The 16,938-nt window shown below is 44.4% G+C and overlaps 1 protein-coding gene across 2 annotated transcripts in view; it reads left to right on the top strand.

Moving 5' to 3' along the window:
* The window catches only part of LOC115290823 (WD repeat-containing protein 49-like), a 96,190-nt gene that overhangs the window by 34,447 nt on the left and 44,805 nt on the right, over positions 1-16,938 (top strand). For both annotated transcript variants that reach the window (XM_029938625.1, XM_029938626.1), the window contains 2 exons: positions 7,592-7,709; positions 10,416-10,485. In XM_029938625.1, the coding sequence (XP_029794485.1) occupies positions 7,592-7,709; positions 10,416-10,485 (188 nt within the window). The remainder of the gene's footprint in view (positions 1-7,591; positions 7,710-10,415; positions 10,486-16,938) is intronic.

Genomic DNA, 16,938 nt, shown 5'->3' with positions numbered 1-16,938 from the left:
GCTTTAACAAGTATCCTCTTCTCTCAGGGTCCCGTGAGTCTGTGTAGGTGGCCTCACCGCCTTCACTAAGCCTCTTATCCTCAGGGAGGCCTTTCCTCCCCATACCGTGCATCCCAAGGCAGCCATGCACACTTCAATGATTGGGATCAAAGTTCTGAGACAGAGTGTTGTGTCCACGGTCTGTCTCTCTCACTAATCTGTCTCTGGGAGTTCCTAGAGGGTAAGAATAGAGCTCTTATTTCTGAGTCTTTAGTAGACATTAAATGGATGGATGGTGGATGGATAGATGATGGATGAATGGATGGGTGGATGGATGGTTGCTGGCTCTTCATCAGATCTTGAATTCAAGGGATTTTGTTTTTAGTTTAAAATTAGTTAAGCATTAGAAAATGCTTAAAAATAACTATATGACATTAACTTCTTCATTGCTGAGGCGATGGTTGAAGGAGTGTGCCCAGGTAACCACTTGTGAGCACATGTGCTCATCATCAACTGCACAGGTCAACTGTTTTGCTAGAAAGTTAAATATAAGAAGAATTTTGATAAGTGGCCTCTTATTTGCCCACTGACCAAATAGAATTTCAGTCATGCTTTATTTTCTTGATGTGATGTTCAATTCGCAGTGGTTCACACTACAACTTTATGTTCCTTAGCCTTGAGCTTTTCCTGCCAGCCTCTGCCAGGTGTATCATTCAACTGAAATTACTGATTTATGTTTAGGAAGATGATGAAGAGAACCTGATGGGAACTAGAGACATATGTCTCATCACCTGTAATCTTTGGAGAACAGAACCAGAAGAAGCAAATTCTCCCTCAAAATGTCACTTCTTTCAAAGCCATCCCTCCACAAAAGTACACTGTAACCCGGAGGGAAAATGAAACAAAAAACAAAAGCACATTTGCTCAGACTTGAACATTTGAACATCACTTGAAGCCTGGAATAATCGTGATGTAATCCGGAGTTTAAATGATAGATTTGAAGGATTCTGAGTGAGGTCTCAGAGAGACATCTTACCTAATTTGTGATCCAGCCAATGGAACTAGCTGCCTCTCGGCCACATGCCTGAGAAAGACACATTCCAGATCAGCGTGGCCCTTCTGGGAAAAGGGAGCTTCTTTCTCAAGGCAGCCCCTGAAAATGTGGACTATTTCTTTTCTTTTTTTTTTTTTAATTTTTATGTTTATTTTTGAGAGAGAAACAGCAAGTGGGGGAGGGGCAGAGAAAGAGGGAGATACAGAATCTGAAGCAGGCTTCAGGCCCAATGCAGGGCTTGAACTCACCAACGGCAACATCATGACCTGAGCCAAAGTCAGGCGCTTAACTGACTGAGCCACCCAGGGGCCCCATGGATTATTTCTAAATATTCAAAAGGAAACCCTGCATGACTCCGGACTGACTCTCCATACTTCCAGGAAGCAGGATAATTTGAACACATACCTCGACTTTATTCCCACCTAAACAAAACTCATCTGAACAACAGCAGAGGATTTTCGTCCTCTGAAGGCATAGGGTAAAGAATGGAAGGAATAGAAATAGTAGCAGCAAAATGTGGAATCTGTAAAACAGAAAAACACATGGTAAGTACTTAGGAAATCCCCCCAAATGAAATCCTTAGTTCAGCTGTGGGAAAAGCTGAGAGCCAAAACACCATTTCACAAGGCAGGACCCGCTCCCCCACAGGCCCCATGATTGGCCACACTGCCCCTTAGATCACTGATGCCATATTTTCTCCTTTTAGGCAGGAAATAACTATCAAATATCATTATTATCTTTGGAGAAACAAGCTTAAATCCATTAAATACGAAGGAACTATTATAGAGGAAAATTGAGGGAATAAAAAGTTCTTGGAATTTAAAATTGTGATAAGTAGTTTTTAACTCAGTAGAATGGTTAGAAGATAATATTCTCCCAAAACAAAGGACAAAAAGACAAAAAATGTGAAAGAAAAGAGAAAACCGTAAGATCAATCCAGGAAGTACAATATCCAAATATTGGGCCCAGAAAAAAAGAGAAAAGAAAGTGGAGAAAACAGTCAAATAAATAGTTTGAAAGCACTTCCCAAAACATTAAGAGCAAAGAGAAGCTTCTAGCAGTGTCCAGAGGAGGAAAAAGTCAGTTCGTTATGCATAGGATTAGTACTTCAGTTGATTTGGACTTTACCACAGCAGGACTGGAAGCTAGAAGGTAATGGAAAATCCATTCAAAAGTCTGAAGGAGGGTGTCTGGTTGGCTCAGTCAGCAGAGCATGCGACTTTTGATCTCAGGGTTGTAAGTTTGGTGTAGAGATTACTTTAAAATAAAATCTGAGGGGGGCCTGGGTGGCTCAGTTGGTTAAGCCTCCCACTTCGGCTCAGGTCAGATCTCACGTTCGTGGGTTCGAGCCCCGTGTCAGGCTCTGTGCTGACAGCTCAGAGCCTGGAGCCTGCTTCCGGTTCTGTGTCTCCCTTTTTCTCTGCCCCTCCCCTGCTCATGATCCGTCTCTCTCTGTATCAAAAATAAATAAAACATTAAAAAATTAAAAAAAAATAAAATCTGATGGAAAATGATCTCCAGTATTGAAGTTTATACTGAGATAAACCATTACTGAAATGTAATGAGTAGAACAGTCATTTTCAGAGATGCAAAGTTTCAGAATATATTTCCCATATACATATACTTCTCAGAAAAATGTTGAAGGATTTTCTCTATAAACTGAGGGAGAAAATGGAAAAGAGGAAGAATCAAGATACAGCAAACAGGAGATTCGAAGGCGAAGAGGATCAAATGGCAACTCCCCATCCCACCCCCTGCAGTACGACAGCAGAAAGTCCCAAGAGGACTGCTGTGGGCCAGGATTGGGGCAGCCGGAGTGGGCGGAAAAGAAAGTCAATGAAATGAATGCTGAATGTCTTGAGAGGAGATTGAGGTGTTGGGTAAAGAACGCTAAGTACTGGGGCGCCTGGGTGGCTCAGTCGGTTAGACGTCAGGCTTCAGCTCTGGTCATGATCTCACAGTCCGTGGATTCCAGCCCCACGGCGGGCTCTGTGCTGGCAGCTCAGAGCCTGGAGCCTGCTTCAGATTCTCTGTCTTCCTCTCTCTCTGCCCCTCCCCTGCTCACTTTCTTATCTCTCTCTCTCAAAAATAAAGACATTAAAAAAAATGCTAAATACTCAAAAGTTCAAGCAAATGAAAGTAGAGAGTCAAGAGATAATGCCCCAGCCTGAGAAGCCCAAAGAAGCAAGATTAGCATGTTATTTAGAGACATGAAATAGACACCAAAATCATCAGCTAAAAGGAGGGAACGTGGAGACCCTTGGGGATGGAAATGGGGATAGAAGTTTAGTTTCTCAAATTTGCAGAACCATTTGACTCTTCAAGCAAGTGCATATAGCTTGGATAAAAGTGAAAATATTTTTTAAAGGAAAGAGAAACAAAACATGCGCTTTTTCAGCTTTAGCGGATGACTGTTATCGTCTTGTCTCCCAGATAAGCATTTCTACTTTTCTCAGCCATTCTTCATGTGACCTCCTTTCAAGATGTCTTGTCATGAAACCTCTCTTCTAGGCTGTGTCTGGAGGACGCAGGACTGGACACCACAAGGCACCAGATGGCCCACCAAGGTGTCACCTTCCACAGTCAAGCCATGTATTTCTTCTTCATCCTTTTCTTACAAATTGATGCTTTGAACCTAAACTCAGAGCTTTCCTTCTTGCTAAACTGCACTTTATTGATTTTTTGCGTCCTTAATCTATTTGGTTAAAATGATTTTAAATGCTGACGCTGACATCCAGTAGGTTCGCTCTTTCCCTCAGCTGTGAGGGGTCAGTACATTTCCTGGTACGACACATAGTATATTCACCCAGGTCCTAGAGGAGACTGTTGAACGGGGCACAGTGAGAACAGAGTCCTGTGGCCCGTCACTAAAACCTTCCCTCAGAGTGGGATTCACCTGCTACAACTCATGTTGCTTTGACTAGAGGCATTCACTCATCACTCAAAAGATGCAATACAAGGACACCTCTGGGAGAGGAATGGAAAATAAATAGTACTGGTAATAACAATTCTAGGAATTTTTGTTTCTCTAGAGTCACAGCAGGATGAGTCACAATATTCTTTAGGCGCATGTGGGTGAAAAAGAATAAATCTGTTGGAGTTTTGCCTTATAATGGATGAGCGCTCTCTCACAACACACACACAGTTTCTCAGTATTACAGGCTGGGAACCCGAGTCCCAGGTGATGCTGGCCTTCCACGGCCATTGAGCTGGATGTCCAGATGGCCTGCTCTTCTGAAGTGTGGGAAGGGGTTCTCATGGGCCACCGTGGAGAGTTCCACACTTTCTCTTAAGGGGTCTTGGGTTGGGGTTGAGGGGACTTGAGGTTCTAGTTGCATTGACAGCCTCCTCCAATCTATGCTGCTTTGGAGATTCACGCACGGTGCTGCTTAGATAGTGTGAGACTTTTTTTTTTTTTTTTTTTGACAAGCTGAAAGATGAAGTTCAAGGTGAACAATTGGCTTCCAATACAAACATATCTGAACTCATCAAGCCAGCAGTGTGGAGAACAGTTCTTCAGATTTAACGAAACCAATTTCAGATTAGATGAAAAACTGATAGATACAAGAAAGATTTTAATTCTCTCTAGTAGATGCCTTCAATGAAGGACAGCTTTGTCCTAAGAATCCCAAGAAATTTATCTACTTTATGCCTGGTGGAGATTAAACAAAAGATTATGAACCTTGTCTGAATTAAAGAAAAATATTGATGGATAATATAGAAACTATTACCAGAATGAAAATAACTTACAATCAAGTCCTTATTCCTTATTGTAGAGTCTTTGTCCCCATCAGTTAATACAGTACAAGAGACGGAGTCCATGTTTCCCAGCAGAATTTAAAGCTCTTCTTCCAGAGTTTTCTATCTTGAAACATGAATGCATGTTTCAAATGAATTACCTTAAAGTACTGAGCACCTTCACCATCTCCTTAATCTCACCAAGTCTGTAAACTTGGCCAGTCTTTCTCTTCTGCTCCATTTCTGTCATGAAAAGTCATTCCAAGAAATTAAATGTATCAGAGGAAAGTAACAGATATGGTGAATGGTATTATGAAGGAGAGGTTAATGGAAGAAGGTCAGGAAGATTTTTATTCAAGAGAAATTTAAGCAAGAGATTAATTGACAGAAAGAGCGAGTTAAAGGATTCTCAAAGTGCCATAAAGGAAGGTGCAGGCTGAAGAGATGGACTTGTTATTTGCTCTATTGTTGGAGAATAGACACTTTCTTTATAAAGTAATAATATCAGACGTTTTAAATTGCTTCTTGAAAATTGCTTTTTAAAGAACAATGTTCCATTTAACCAGAGAGATCAGATTCATTGGAGTATTGTTATGGAAGCCAAGTCAATTTAGACCATAAAATAAATCTTAAAAGGCCAATTCCACAGGTAAAATGGAGGTCGTAGGGCATTGGTTTCTGCGTTGCCATACTCTGAAAGGAGAAACGAGACAAAGAATAGGGCTTGAGTTCTGAAGTCTGGGAATTGAGATCTCTCCAGTCCACAACTTCCTGCTCTCTTTGGCTCAGGTGGGTAGGGAAGGAGGGATGGAAAATCTGAGAAAACTCAGCAGCAAAGGGTTTCATCAGGCAACGGTGGATGAAAAGGCAAGTCCAAGAGGTGACCTAACCTGACAGGAAACTCATTTGGAAAGAAAGCGAGTCCTCCCCATAGACTTCCCCTCACCCCTCGAGGCTGAAGACAAGACAGCAAGGGTCACAACCAGACTGAGAGGGAGTGCTGAGTGACTCCAGTCGAGAAGGTCTCTCGTCAGTCTGATATGACCACTGTTCACAGACGAATCCTGAGAGATAACTTTTCAGTGGATTGAAACCCAAAAAATGAATGCTTAAGAGAAAGTGAATGAGCAGTTTAAGTGAAAAACGTATACTACCGTGCCAGCAATTAAGAAGTACAGAGTAAGGATGAATGAAAAACTAAAAAGTAAAATCAAAAGCGCAGAGTAAGAGAATTTTATTATGATATAACTAACAAAACGAAGCACAATTATTATGGAAAAAATCCAATATTGAGACTGCTTTCGAGGAAGCTAGCGCACTTTTCTCGTTGCTGGTGGGACGTAGACTGCAGGCTGCAGCGATCCACAGATCCACAGGTTGTATCTAACTCAGGTGTCTTCAAGGTCATCTCAAGGACCGCTTGCAGCTCAAAAACAGCCCACAATCCTGTGACATGTTGAGCCACCTGAGCATCCATTGTAGACTATTGTGTACCATTGGTCTGTCCACTACGAATACCTTAAGCTGCAATCCTGGCTGCTTGGGTTTGAATCCCAGTTCTTCTACTTGCAAATTTTGGCAGGTCATCTAATCCTGTGCCTCACGTTCCTCATCTTTCAAAAGGGGATAATAGTAGTGCCTGTCTAATAGGTTTAGGCTGAGGAGTAAATGGGTTACTATGTACAACGTGCTTGCAACAGTGTTTGACATATAGGAAGAAGTTAAATGTTTGCTATTCGTAAATGACAGAAAAAAAAGACCAGCAAAGGATAGAAGAGTTTATCTTTCTTTCATTAACAAAAACATCAGGATATGGGTGTTTGCTGTGCTGGTTTAGCTTATCAGTGGTGTCATGAAGAGCCTTCAGACTCTATTATGTCACTTCACCATCTTTTTGCATGTTGGCTTTTTAATCCTTCAGCCTATGGCCTCGTGGTCTCACAGTGGCTGCCATAGCTCCCGACATCATTTCACATATTGACTGTGCTTAAAAATCAGAAAGAATGCCAGCCAGGGAAGAGTAAATATGAGAAAGAAAAATGAGGGGGTGGGGAGAGAGACAGAGACTGCCTCACACTATTTTCACATTTTCAGAAGAAGCAAAAAATTTTCCCAGAGCTCTTGGCTGATTTTACCTTATCCGACTTGCCAGAACTGACTCACATGACAGCCCTGAAATCAAGGGATCTGTGCCTTGCTTTTGTCGGCAAGGAAGAAGTGGGGGAGTAGCTGTTGGGCGGACATGGGTCCTCCACAAGGAGTCATTCCTCTGTTTTGTTCCTAGTGCTTTGTTCCTGTGTCCACTGTGGAGGGACAGTCTGTCCCCCAGAGCATTCATGTGAATTACTTAATAACTAAAGAGCGTTTATAACATGTGAGGTCACTGACACCATCTCCGAGTTCTTCCCATTTGATGCCTACACACAAGGCCCACTTCTCTGTATGACTCACGTCAAAAACCCTTTCTCTTCTCCTGAAAGGCTGCTCCAACCCCAGCCAGACACACCAGGATGCTCAATTCTGGTTGAGTCCTGTTCTCTACGGGGCTTTGTGGGGCTCTGAAGCCTGCTGGTTGTGCACATCTGAGTGTGCAAATAAGGGCAGCACACATAATGCATATCCTGGAGTCCAGGACAGGAGTGAGCAGGTGGTCGAGCATAATCAGAGAGGGTGCCATGGAGGATTGAGTGAGGCCTCGGAGGAGGGGAGGGAATTCCTGGCCAGAAGAATAATCTGAGAAAAGGCTCCTGGTGGGAATGAGCAGGATGTTGAGGGATGTTCGTTCTTATCCCTTTGAAATGTTTACATCTTTTTCCTTAGAACTTGGAAGAAACTGCCCAAAATTGACAACATGCCAAACATTAGCATTAAAAATGCTGTGGCCTCTCCAAACGTGAACTATATCTGCTGGAGTGTGCACGGAGACTGGGTTACTCAGGTAAGAGAGAGAGTGAATGAACTAGTGGAGGGAGGGAGGGGCAAAGGAAGGAAGAGAGAGAGAGAGAGAGAGAGAAGAGAGAGAAAGGAAGGGAGAAGGAGAGAGAAAGGAAGGGAGAAAAAGGGAGGAAGAGAGAGAGGAAAGAAAGAAAAGAAGGGAGGAGGTAGGGAGAGAGGGCAAAAGAGAGGAGGGAGAGAGAAAGAAGGAAGAGCAGGAGGAAGGAAAGGAGGGAAGGAGGGACGGAAGAGGAAAGGAAAAGAAATGTGTAAGTAAAAGTAAATAAGAATTTGCCAGCCTGACCTCTCCCCGCAGATGTATCAGCCAATCAAATAAATATATATATTCTTTAATGCATGACCAATGTCCCTGAGATAACTCAATTAACCTAGCTGAAAACAAATAAAAATGCTGCATGAAATACCAAGAATGGTACAAAGAATGATAAACATCTGGTTGCTAGAAGCTAGAGACATTGATTAATTTGAACTTCCTGATATGCTTGTTTTGGGGGTTCCCATCTGGCGGTCCTTTGGGTCTGAAGACGGTGTGTTTTCCTTCCTCTTGTAGAAATGAGAGCCAACTCAAAGGACCCAAGGGTCTTTGGAGCAATAATATGACTTTGAGCAGGAGAGTCCTTTCCCTGAGATTTCTACTGACTTTGAGATGCTAAATTCGTATTTCTTAAGCGCATAAACGAGCAAGACATTGTTCTTTATTTTAAGGCAGATCAGAAACCAAACACTGATTGGACGTGCTCTCCACCGAGTAGAGAGAGAACAGGGATTTTTCAGCGAACTGTTAGGGGAGCATCTCTGTGTCTTCTAAACACGTCAGGTTTAAAGTAGGTGGGGAAGATTCCTAAAAAAGAAGACTTATGCAAGAAAAGGAAGTCAGGAAATATTATTGGGTGAAAGGAAATAATAGGAAAATAACTAAACTTATTTGCTAAGTAAAAAGGAAAATTCAAGGTGAAGGAAAATTGGACCAAGAAAATAGCATTTGTCTAAAAGATTAAGACTAACAAAATTTCATATACGAAGAGAAGCAAATACCAATTCTGGAGAAGAAAGGAAATGTGAATTAAGTAAGAATAAAAAAGAAACTAATCCAAGTAAACAAGGTAAATTTGGCATATGTAATACCAATATGGTTTTCAAAGGTGATTGGAACAAGATCCTTTATTTTTTCTTCAACTTTTTTGAGGTATCTACATATCATAAATTCACCCATTTTAAATGTACGATTAATGATTGTTAAGTTTACTGAACTGTGCAGTTATCACCATGATGCAGTTTAAGAACATTTCCATCACCCCAGTAAGATCTGTTAGTCATGTGTGGTTAATCCCCATTCCTACCCCAGTGCCAGCAACCACTAACCTACTTTCTATCTCTGTCGAGGTGCGTCTTCTGGCCATATCATGTAAATAAAGTCATACACTATGTGGCCTCTTGTGCATGGCTTCTGCCACTTGGCAGAATGGAGCCGTGCTAAGAGTGTGGGCATTTTGTCCCACTGGATTACCAGCCCCTCTTGCCTTGGAAGGCAGGAGGAACCGGTACTAAGGACATCCAGAGCTAGTGCTGTCCCAGAGAGGCCATTGGCATTGGCAGCATAGAAAGAGAGCTAACAGAGAGGAGCTGTGTGATAGGAGAATTCCCCCGGGGTCTGCTCTCCTTTCCCGACCCCATCTCGGGGGGGGGGGGGGGGGGGGGGGCGGTTCCCACAGTCTCCCCACTGAGCCGTGTGAGCCTTCTCAAGGGAGCCTGTTCCAACAGAAAAATGACAGAGGGAGTTCTAAGCTCTGTCAGGTTGCTTGGGGGCACTGAATCCTGTTGTGCTGGGTCAGGTCCCAAGTTCCAGAAACCCTCTCTTCCTGTGTCCTTGGCTCTGTGGTTCTGCACTCCATGGGGGTCAGAACCGAGGGCTGTCTTCTGTGCATGCTCCTCTGAGCCTACTATGGTGCCTGCAAGGGCCAAAAGAGAAACCAGTCATCCCTCGTAGCTAATATTGCTCTTTCAACACTACTATGGCTTTACCCATTTTACATGTTTATATTCTTAGAAAAGACCTCTTCCAGGAAGGAAATGTCCTAAGAGCAGAGAAACTCCTCAAATCCCACTGACTCTGTTCCTTGCACCTAAGACCAGCCCTGGCACCTGCCCGAACGTCGCGCTTCCCTAATCGTGGCATATCTGCCTCAGAGGCCGGCTCTCGATTTTCAGAGACAAGGGAAGACAGTCTTTTACCCTTCCCAATATGACGCTCAGCATAGCTTCCAATTTAAATATGATTTATGGTGAAGGATAAGTTGTTTTCTCCGTGAAACCCCTGTGGCTATGCAGGCAGCGTTCCGATTTTTTTCAGAAATATCTAAACTAGGTAGTAGAGACTTCAGCACCGTCTGTCAGACAGAATACCCAGAATTATTGTTCTGGTGTTCGCTTTGAGCAAGCGTCAAAGAGACAGAGGACCCCCACGCACCCCGCACTCCACCAGGCCACCTACACACATCTGCCCACTCCAGAAGTGGGTTTTTAAAAAATGTGCCCATCCCCTGAACAATCGGTTCCTTTCTCCTTCTCGAAATGGGGGTCAAAAGAATGCTTTAGATATTGTGACACATTCTTCCTTGACCTGGTGTGTGATCTTCACATTCATTAACATTTTCTCTTTCTCTCTCTTTTTTTTTTTTGTCATTTCCAGTTGAACTACTACGATTCTATGAAAGCCGTCATTTCAAGCTCCAACCACGAGCCTACTGCTCTAGTAATAGGTACTGCTTACACTTTTTGTGTGATGTTCTCTGTGTGCCAGATCCTTGGGTGTCTCCCACCTTTACCATTTCGGCATTGCAATAGGCATCCCACACTCTGCAGCTCAGAAATGTGACGTTCTCCGCTATTCTGTTTGCCTTCGGCTTTATAAGCCTCACGCTAAGCTGCTGGAGAGGCAGAGGGAGGGCTTCCCAGGGCATCGCACCTACCGAGAGCTCGATCAATATTTGCTGGTTTGAAATAAGAGCAAAATCCACTTTCAGCCACCTCAGGCCACACCGTAGGAGCACCCCTAATGTGCTACATGATATTGAATATGCAGTAATACCAACATCACACAGTGGTCTTGGGGCATTTGTGTGAACTGGGATTGGGCAATTTCTATGGATTCAAAAGGCATGCTGAAAATAACAGTTTTAAGTGATGGCAACAGGAAGAACCAGAACCTGGAGACCTTTGCATTTTTCTGGAAGCTGGACTTTGACCAAGTGAATTCAGAGAAGGGCCAAGGGAGAACCCAGAGCCCAATCCATCCCTTCCTCTTACATCCCCAAATGCACACCAAGGATGGTCATGGGCTTAACCAGGCTGATCTTGGGTCCATGAAGTAGGGACAGTGGAGAACAAGTCTGTGCTATTCATGCAGGAATCATTTTGTCTGGACCAGATGGAGGACGTACATATTGGGACTGGGGGAAGGACTGGTCTAGATTTGAACCAGGACTCCAGTCCCTTTATAAAGGGTCAAGCCCAGGCTATGAGCTCATGGTCTGCAGTAGATGCAATCTCTGGCCCTGAACACTACATATCAGATACTATACTAAGCCCCTTCTGTGTGTTATTTTAATTAATTTCTGTAACAACCTTATGGTGTTGGTCCTACTAGTCATCCCACCTAATAGATGAGTAAGGTGAAGCACAGAATTCATTAATTTGTCCTGGGGTCTTCCTCAGGGTTTTGGTTTTTTTCTGTATTGAAAGAAATGTAATTCAAATGAAGAAGGAAAAGGAGAATTCTGTGGATGGCGCATATAACACGAGAAGGGCAGAAGCAGAACCCCGCATTGGCAAATCCCGGAAGCAGAGACTTGGCTGCTTCTCAGACTCTGTTTCCCTCTCTCCTTTTCACATCAGTTCCCTCGTATGGTGATGAGCCCACCTCTCATGCTGCTTTGCCACCAATAAAGACTGGCTGCCATTCTTGGTCCCCAGTCCAGCCACCCCTGGGAAGGTTTTCATTGGACCAGTCTGGCCCATCTTTGGGACAATTGCAAGCCAACTAACCTGGGAACTGCAGGGACAAGTTGAGGCTGACCATGCCCATTCAACTACATGATGCAAAAGGATGCATGCTTTCCAGAAGCGGGGATGGGAAGAAGTTTACCAGTTACAAAAAAGTGAGGAATGGCGACTGCACGCAGTCACACAACTCAGAAATGGAAGGACAAGGACTCGAATCTAGGTCATCTGTGCTTGTCATCTTCAGACCCACCGTGATGGCCTCCCCTGGACGTGTGCTAGAACTGAAGAGTCTCAGGCTCCCCTCGGAACAATGGGATCCGAGTCTGCACTTGAAAAAGAACTGAGGGTGACTTGTGTACCTGTCAAGTCTGAGAAGCATCCTTTAAACACAATAACATAAAATTTTCTACCTTCTTTATATTATACTAATTTTATTATTATTTTTCTAATAACTTGCCCTTTGAAGGCAAGTCTCAATTACTTTATTAAACTTTATACTTAATTTGTGAAGCCCTTGGGAGTGTGTTGGAAAGGTCCATGCAATTCAACATCACTATCACCATATTTCATGTTCAAGTTGATACTGACGATGATTCCTTACATGTATTTGGCGCTTGCAATTCCTTACATGTATTTGGTGCTTGCCAGTTGATAAAGAACTTTCATACTCATTAATGGTTCCCAGTCTTGGCTGCCTATTGGAGTAATCTGGGAACTTTAATAGAAGCTGGTTTTCTGGGTCTTATCCTGAGATACTCTGACTTCATCAGTCTGGGATAAAACCTGGGCATTGGGACCATTCAAATCTCCCCCAGTGATTCTAATGTGGCCAAGATTTAAAACTACTGTTCAAGGAGGTACGGCCCAGGCATCTGGGTCTTTTTGGCCACTTCATAGTGGTTTTAATATGCAGCCAAATTAGGGGCACCTGAGTGGCTCAGTCGGTTGGGCATCCAACTTCGGCTCAGGTCATGATCTTGCAATTTGTGAGTTTGGGCCCCATATCAGGCTTCGTGCTGACAGCTCAGAGCCCAGAGCTTGCTTCAGATTCTGTGTCTTCCTCTCTCTCTGCCCCTCCCCCACTCGTGCTCTGTCTCTCAAAAATAAACATTGAAAGAAAAATTTTTTTTAAATTAAAAAATTATGCAGCCAAATTCAAGAGCCACTCACATGCATTATATTTCTTATTTGATATTCACGGTAGCCAGATGAAGTATGAATTGCATACACCCCATTTTACCAGTGGGCTAAAATTTGCCCATTGGGTCACTTAGCTAAAAGAAGCAAAATTGGGACTCAAGCCCAGTTTTTCTAACCCCAAGTCCAGGAGTCCACCTGCCATTCCCTTAGGGTTGGACGGGGAAAGCCTATCCCTCTGGTCCTGGGACTTTTTTAGGACAGCCTGATTTCACAAGGAAGATTCTGATCCTGGAGCAGAATAAATCTCCGACCGCAGAGAAAAGAAATGTTATCATCCACCCTAGGGTAGTAAGAAGGTTGTAGCCAGTAAAAACTGCCTTCTACCATCTGGGTGGGCTCCTTGCATACCTGGACTCAGCAGCAGCAGCCTGAGAGAGGAATCCACAAGGAGCCCATCACAGACACTCATGTCTGCTGCCCAGCCAGACTCACCTGCAGAGAGAAGGGCAAGGCTGGGAGGCGGGCGTTGTGTGCACATCACCAGGAGGATAGTCATGACTTAGGGTTTCTTCCTACCCAAGATGGTTTCCAGGTATTTCAGTTGCTGGAATGAGCTTCGCCTTTTTCTCTTGGCCTTTCCTTACCTTCTCTTTCTTCCCTGAAGCCCCTCCCTCGATTTTAAGGTCCTGGTTGGAACTCACCAAGCAGTGCATTTGTAATGAATAAAATATTTAACACCTTTTGAAATGACTTAGAAGTCAACCACCCACCCACATAATGACGACAGCCATTTCTTTCATGATGCCTTTCAGCCTCGCTCCGCCTGAGCATTTCTTAGCTTTGGAAAGGCTGAAATCCTAGGAGTATTTTCCCTCCTTTCCTTTAGAATCTGGTTCCAGTTGCCACAGAACATCATGGAAAATCAGTAATGAGTCATGCCTGAGATCTCAGCCTCCTATGAAATATCACCTTGCTTCCCTGAGGCTCCTGCCACCTCTGATTCACAGCCTTTGAGCTCACGTTGTCTTTCAAGGAAATCTTCCTTTATACATTTCTGATTCACTGACATTTAAATCACCAAAGCATTAGAAAGAGATGTGCAACGGTTAAGAAGTTTCTTGAGAATTTTCATTAGAGTTTCTTAGAACTGGGAAATTGTGGTTTTCTGGAACTATAATGGATATGAATACTAAGAAACTAAAATTCAGCCTTCAGAAACTGAAGCAGCTCAAAATTGAGTATTTGTGCCGAACAGAAGCAATGAATCCAGAATGAGGATCTCTGAGTTCTAGCCCTGGCTCTGCAACTCACGGAGCTGTGACCTCAGGCCTCAGTTTCCTTTCTGGTTCGGTAAAAATGCTGGATGTGAGTTCTAAGGATTCATCCAGCTCACATTCCCAGATCCCTAGTTTTGCCATGAGTTTCCTGTCCATCCCTTTTTCCTTCTCATGTTCCAGAAAGCAGGGGCCCCTAAAGCTCCTTACACCCTGAACTGCCAAATGTCTCTAGAGATCTAGGCAAGTCTATGACAGAAAGAGTCGGTGCCCTCCCCACGCTGGTCACCATCCGTGTTTTTTCTCTGGCGTGGGGCTAAGAGGAGAATCCTGGGACTTAGGGAGCCATTGCACCAAAGACTCCTGGGAAGAGCTCTTTCCCATGCCCTGCCTCCCAGTCTGTCTAAAACCCACTGCAAGCTGGCCTTTGTCCCTGCCACACCTCCAAACTCACTCTTGTCAGGGCCACCGGGGCCCCTCGTGCTGCTGATTGCAGGGTGGATGCTCATACTACTGGCCTCTCAGCACCTGAAAACACAGATGGCTCCAATTTCCTTCCTACCCTTCTCTCATTGGGCCCCAGGCCCTCAGCCTCCTTTCTCTCCTTCCCTGCCTCCCTCACGTGTTCCTGAATGTCTCCATGACTTGCTACTGGAGCCCAGAGTTCCGTCCTTGCTTTTCCTCTCTTCCATCTCCATCAGCCCCTCAGTGATCCCCTCTAGCACCATTGCTGTCAGATCCCAAATTTATGTCTCCAGCCCAGCTCTGTGCCCCCTGCCCCCAACTTCAGTCTGGCATTTCCAACTGCCATGGTCTCTCTCTATAAGACCTTACCCTTTGGATGTTTCATAGACATAAAAATTAAATCCCATCCCAGATCCACATCTTCTCCCTCACACCATCTTCTTCAGCTCAGTTGGTTCTAAGTCCATCCTTCCAGTTGCTCCAATCAAAACCTAGTAGTCGCCCTTGACCCTCTCTTCCACCCACATGCTACCTGTTGGCTTTATCTCCATCCTGCACCCAGGATCTGGCCACTTTGCCCCAACCCCACCCCAACCATCCAGTGAGAGTCCCTCTCTTCTCTCCCTTGGATTACCACAACAGCCTTGCAACTCTCCCTGCTTCCCCCCTGGTCTCTTTTCCACATAGCAGCCAGAGAGATCCTAGAAAACTAGATGTCAGATTCGTCCAAGTCCTCCATCAGGCCCCCCATCTCCTCCACAGTCAAAGCCAAAGTCCTCCAGCTCTTGTGTGTCAACCAAGCCCTTACATCTCCGGCCTGGTTTCCCACTTCTCTCCCTCCATCCCAGTCATACAAATCTCCTGGGATGTATTCAAGATCTTTTCACCAGATCCTCCCTCTGCCTGGAGAGTTCTCCGGGCAAATGTCTACATCACTCATTCCCTCATCTCCTTGAAGTTTTTGCTCAGATGAGTCACCTCTTGGTGAGGTCCTCCTTGCCCATTTTATGATACCTATCCTGGAACAGCCCAGCTCCTGCTCCTGGCATTTCCAATCTTCCTTACTTTGTTCTACCCTTCTCTAAATCCATAAATCCAATCACCTTCCTTTGGACTACATAATTTATTCTTGTTTGTTATTTGTGGTCTGCCCTTCCTCATCAGAAGGGAAGCCCCACAGAGGTAGAGGTGTCTGCCTGTGTTGTTCACCGTTATGTCCCAGGTGCTAGGAATAGTGCCTGGTACATAACAGGTGCTCAATAGTTATTGAACAAACTTCCTTGTGGTCAGAATTCAAATCACAGACCTCTCTCTCCCCACGAGGTACTCTAAAGCCCCTTTCCCTCCAGGAAAAGTAGAATTCTGTGGTGACAGGTTCTTCAAGTGTTTTCCTCCTTCCAGTTCCCCATTCACTGTCCCCCCAACGTGTCCCTACAGTTGTCCTACACTCACATCACTGCTTCGTCAGGTATCTGTGTGTTGACACACACACACACACACACTCCTCCACAAGTGCATTCATTTACTTAAGGTGATCAAGACAGAAATCCCTGACTTCATTTTGGTTATTAATGAACACGGAAAGGAGACACATCTTGGTCAGGCTATGGAGAAACCAAGGCTGGCCCTTGAATGTCTGCAGACCTGGGCAGGGCTCCACTTGTCACAGCAGCTCTGTGGGTTTCTACCACGCTGAGGAAACTGATGGAAGGGAGGAATACGATGAAAGGAAGGATGGGCAGGAGAGGTTCCAAGATTCATCTTGAAAGAGGAAGAGTCAAAGTCTGAGCTTTGGGGGAACACACCCACCTCGCTGCTGACCCCATGGGATGCTGGCAGCCTGTAACTGTAGACCTGGCTTCCGGGGCAGCTCTGGTACTAGAAGCCATAGAATCCACTTTCCTGTAGGATTCCAGCACCTGAAGATTTATTTGCTAGTTAGTGTGCTGCGAATCTGAACCTGCCTTGAATCTGCTCTAGGTTTCCATGGTGATTGCTTTAAACTTTTCATCATCCTTCCTTCAGACCTTGGGGGAGAGCTATGCTCTCTGGTTACCATGACAACCATTTAAACATGTATCTCTGTCTGGCTCTGTTGGAATAGAACTGCTAGAGATCATGCAAATGAACTGGCTGCTTTCCCTCTACTTAAAAAAAAGAAATAAATAAAGTGACACACCTGCTTAGATGTTTCAGATCTTTGCTCATAACAAGAAGGGCGAAAGTGTCAAACTGGTGTTTGAGGAGGGTTTGCTGCATCGCTTTGATACTTCAGGTCCTCATCCAGATTCGCAGGTGCACTCTCCCGTCTTAAGTAATTATCTGCACTCA

Source organism: Suricata suricatta, chromosome 4 (assembly GCF_006229205.1).
Source record: "Suricata suricatta isolate VVHF042 chromosome 4, meerkat_22Aug2017_6uvM2_HiC, whole genome shotgun sequence".
Lineage (NCBI taxonomy): Eukaryota > Metazoa > Chordata > Mammalia > Carnivora > Herpestidae > Suricata > Suricata suricatta.
This window is presented reverse-complemented; position numbering and strand designations above follow the sequence as displayed.